The 3,292-nt window shown below is 40.4% G+C and overlaps 1 protein-coding gene across 1 annotated transcript; it reads right to left on the minus strand.

Annotated features, from left to right (window-relative positions):
* Window positions 1-324: 324 nt before the first annotated feature.
* LOC145592030 (uncharacterized) lies at window positions 325-1,254 on the minus strand. Its single transcript, XM_081648496.1, has 2 exons — window positions 878-1,254; window positions 325-634 (listed from the first exon to the last, which is right to left on the minus strand). The coding sequence occupies exons 1-2, from the start codon at window positions 1,252-1,254 to the stop codon at window positions 325-327; spliced, it is 687 nt and encodes a 228-aa protein (XP_081504622.1).
* Window positions 1,255-3,292: the final 2,038 nt, after the last annotated feature.

Below are 3,292 nucleotides of genomic sequence, written 5' to 3' on the forward strand. Positions count from 1 at the left end.
TCATTGAGCTTCAACAATCTCTTCTCATCGGCCAATGATAAATCCATGTTGAGCTCCTTGATAGCCCACCAAGCCTTGTAGTCCAATTCCACCGGCAAGTGACAAGCCTTCCTATAGACCAACCTATAGGGGGTTGTGCCAATTGGAGTCTTGTATGCTGTCCTTAGAGCCCATAGCGTGTCATCAAGCTTAAGAGACCAATCCTTCCTAGACTTGTTCACCATTCTCTCAAGAAGATTCTTGATTTCTCTATTTGACCCCTCCACTTGTCCTTGAGTTTGAGGGTGGTAAGGTAGGCCAACCTTGTGGTGAACTCCATACTTTTTAAGAAGGGCTTAGTTGCTTCTTGGCAAAGTGAGAGCCTCCATCACTAATGAGCACCCTTGGAACCCCAAATCGAGGAAAGATGATCTGCTTGAGGAGTTTAAGCACCACCTTATGATCATTGGTAAGGGAAGGTATGGCCTCAATCCACTTAGTCACATAATCGACCGCTACCAAGATATACAAGTTCCCACAAGAAGAAACAAAGGGCCCCATGAAGTCAACCCCCCATACATTAAAAGATTCGACCTTTAAAATATTTTGTTGAGGCATTTCATCTCTCTTGGTTATGCCACCACTTCTTTGACACCTATCACATCTTGAAACGAAATTGTGGGCATCCTTATGCATCGTCGGCCACCATAATAGAGATTGAGAAATCTTTTCCACCGTCTTGTTAACTCCCCCATGTCCTCCACATGGTAATGAATGGCAATGCTCAAGAACTCCTTCAATTTCATGATCCGGAACACATTTCCTAAAAAGGCTATCTCCACATTGTTTGAACAAGTATGGGTCATTCCAAAAGTACCTTCTTACTTCCTTGAAAAACCTTTTCTTTTGTTGAGAAGAGAACTCCGGGGGAATAACTCCACAAGTAAGATAATTAGTGATATCCGCATACCAAGGGCTAGATTTTGAAGCTCTAGCCATGAGAGTTTCAAATCCCATCTCCTCATTGATTGTTATATCATCTTTGTTCTCAAAAAGAAGCCTAGACAAATGATCCGCAACATAGTTCTCCATTTCTTTCTTGTCTCTCATTTCCATGTGGAAATCTTGAAGGGAGAGAACCCAACGGATAAGGCGAGGCTTTGCTTCTTTCTTAGTCATGAGATATCGAAGCGATATATGATCTGTGTACACAATCACCTTAGAGCAAATAAGATAGGACCTAAACTTGTCAAAGGCAAACACAACCGCTAGCATTTCCTTCTCCGTCGTTGTATAATTTCTTTGAGCTTCATCTAGAGTTCTACTTGCATAGTAGATGACACATGATTTTCCTTCATTCTTTTGCCCAAGCACGGCACCTACTGCAAAGTCACTAGCATCGCACATTAGCTCAAAAGGCAAGCTCTAATCCGAAGCTTGCACAACGGGAGAGGAAATGGGAGCTCCCTTGAGCTTACGAAATGCCTCAAGGCAAGCCTCATTGAATCTAAAAACAAAATCCTTCTTGAGTAATTCGGTCAAAAGTTTGGCGATTGATGAAAAATCTTTAATAAATCTCCGGTACAAATCGGCATGCCCAAGAAAAGCTCTTACTCCCGTGATAGAAGTAGGAGGGGGTGATGAGTGTCATTTATGGCACTCATTTGGCTTCTTCTAGGATGATTTTACATGATTTTTGTATCTCTTTTACATCCTTTTCTCTAGTTTTGATTATATTTTCCTTACTTTTCTTTTTCCCTTAGATGTTTTCTTATTTTCTTGCTTTTCTAGTGTATTTTGCATTTTCTTCTTTACTTGTTTGATTTTCTTTGATAATAGGAAGTTAGCGATGTTCAAAAGCCTCAAATGTGTTCTTGGAGTTTTCAAGCCAAGGAGTTGTCCACGTTTCTCCATTTGAAGCCCAAAAGCAAAGGAATCAAGAGCATGTTCTTCATGGTTACGCCCTCATGCCGTGTGGGCATGAAAGATTGGTGTCGAACCCACCAAAAGTTCTCAAACTTACTGCCTATAGCATCATGGCTCATCTGGAGCTCACGAGGACAAGCTCGACCGCACTAAGAGAGTTCCCCTGCTCCCATGGCGCAGGCGCACGCGAGAGAGGAGCGGTCGCGCCAGGCAGCTGCGCGGCCACGCGCGACACTAGAGCAGTCGCGCCTCCTTCTTCTCCCTGTTCCGTACCCTTTTTGTAGCGGTCGCGCACATGAGTGAGAGGTCGCGCTCTTTGAGGTCCCTTTTTGGACGTCTAACTAACTTCCCTTTAGTTAGTTTTACTAAATATAGTTTTTCTTAATTTTTAGAAAAGAAGAATGAGAAAAATAAAATTAGAAATTAGATTTTTGATGAAGTTTTAGAGAGAGAAGCTCTAGATTTTGATGATTGTTCTTAGATTTTAGAGAGAGAAACTTGATGATGTTGATGAATGCTACTTCCAATCTTCTACCTCTTTGATTTTGATCAAAGCTATGTAAGAATTCTTTACTTTTACACTTTGTTTGGATTGAAGGAAATAGAGGGAAAGGAAGGGAAGAGAAATTATGGGATAGATAATCTCTCATTTGGATAGCAAATGAGGAAGGAAGAGAATTGGAGAGGAAAGAAATGGAGGGATAGAATAGCAAGAAATTGATCTCTCCAACAATGGAGAGATTTGGAAGGAAAACTCTTCATTCTTCCCTCCCCTCCCCTTCCCTTCCCACCCCTTCTCCTCCCTCCCCTTCTTTTCCTTCCCCCTAATCTATCCAAACACACTGTTAATGCACTTTGATGTTTGATTCTTGAATTTAGTTGAATTACTTGTTGTTTGGTTAATTTGATTTTAATAAGTTTGAGCATATTTTGATTACTTTGATAATGATGAAATTTATGATTGATTTAGCTTTGTTGTTTGGATTTGTAATGAGTAGTGAGTAGTTTACTTGTTAGGGATAGGGTGAAGCATGAGCAAGTGATAATTCATGATAATTGGGGGAATTTGATTAATCATCATTGTGATTAAATTGGTTAGTGAAATTTGTGCATGTGTTTGATAACTTAAGGAGTGATCAACCTCAGCTATCGTGCTAGATTGCATATTAGGTTTCAATGACACGAACAATTGATTTGGAATCTATTATTATCGATTGATCTTAATTTGTGATTTTCCTATTGGAGTCATTTGTAGAGACATCTAATCAGACGTGACTTGGAGTGGTTAGACAAGAAGGTGAAGCCTAATTCTTTGAGAACATGGGATGAAGTTACAGAGGAATTTCTATCTCGTTTCTATCCACAAAAGAAGACGGCCGAAGCAAGA

Source organism: Chenopodium album, chromosome 18 (assembly GCF_948465745.1).
Source record: "Chenopodium album chromosome 18, dcCheAlbu1.1, whole genome shotgun sequence".
Taxonomy (NCBI): Eukaryota; Viridiplantae; Streptophyta; class Magnoliopsida; order Caryophyllales; family Amaranthaceae; genus Chenopodium; species Chenopodium album.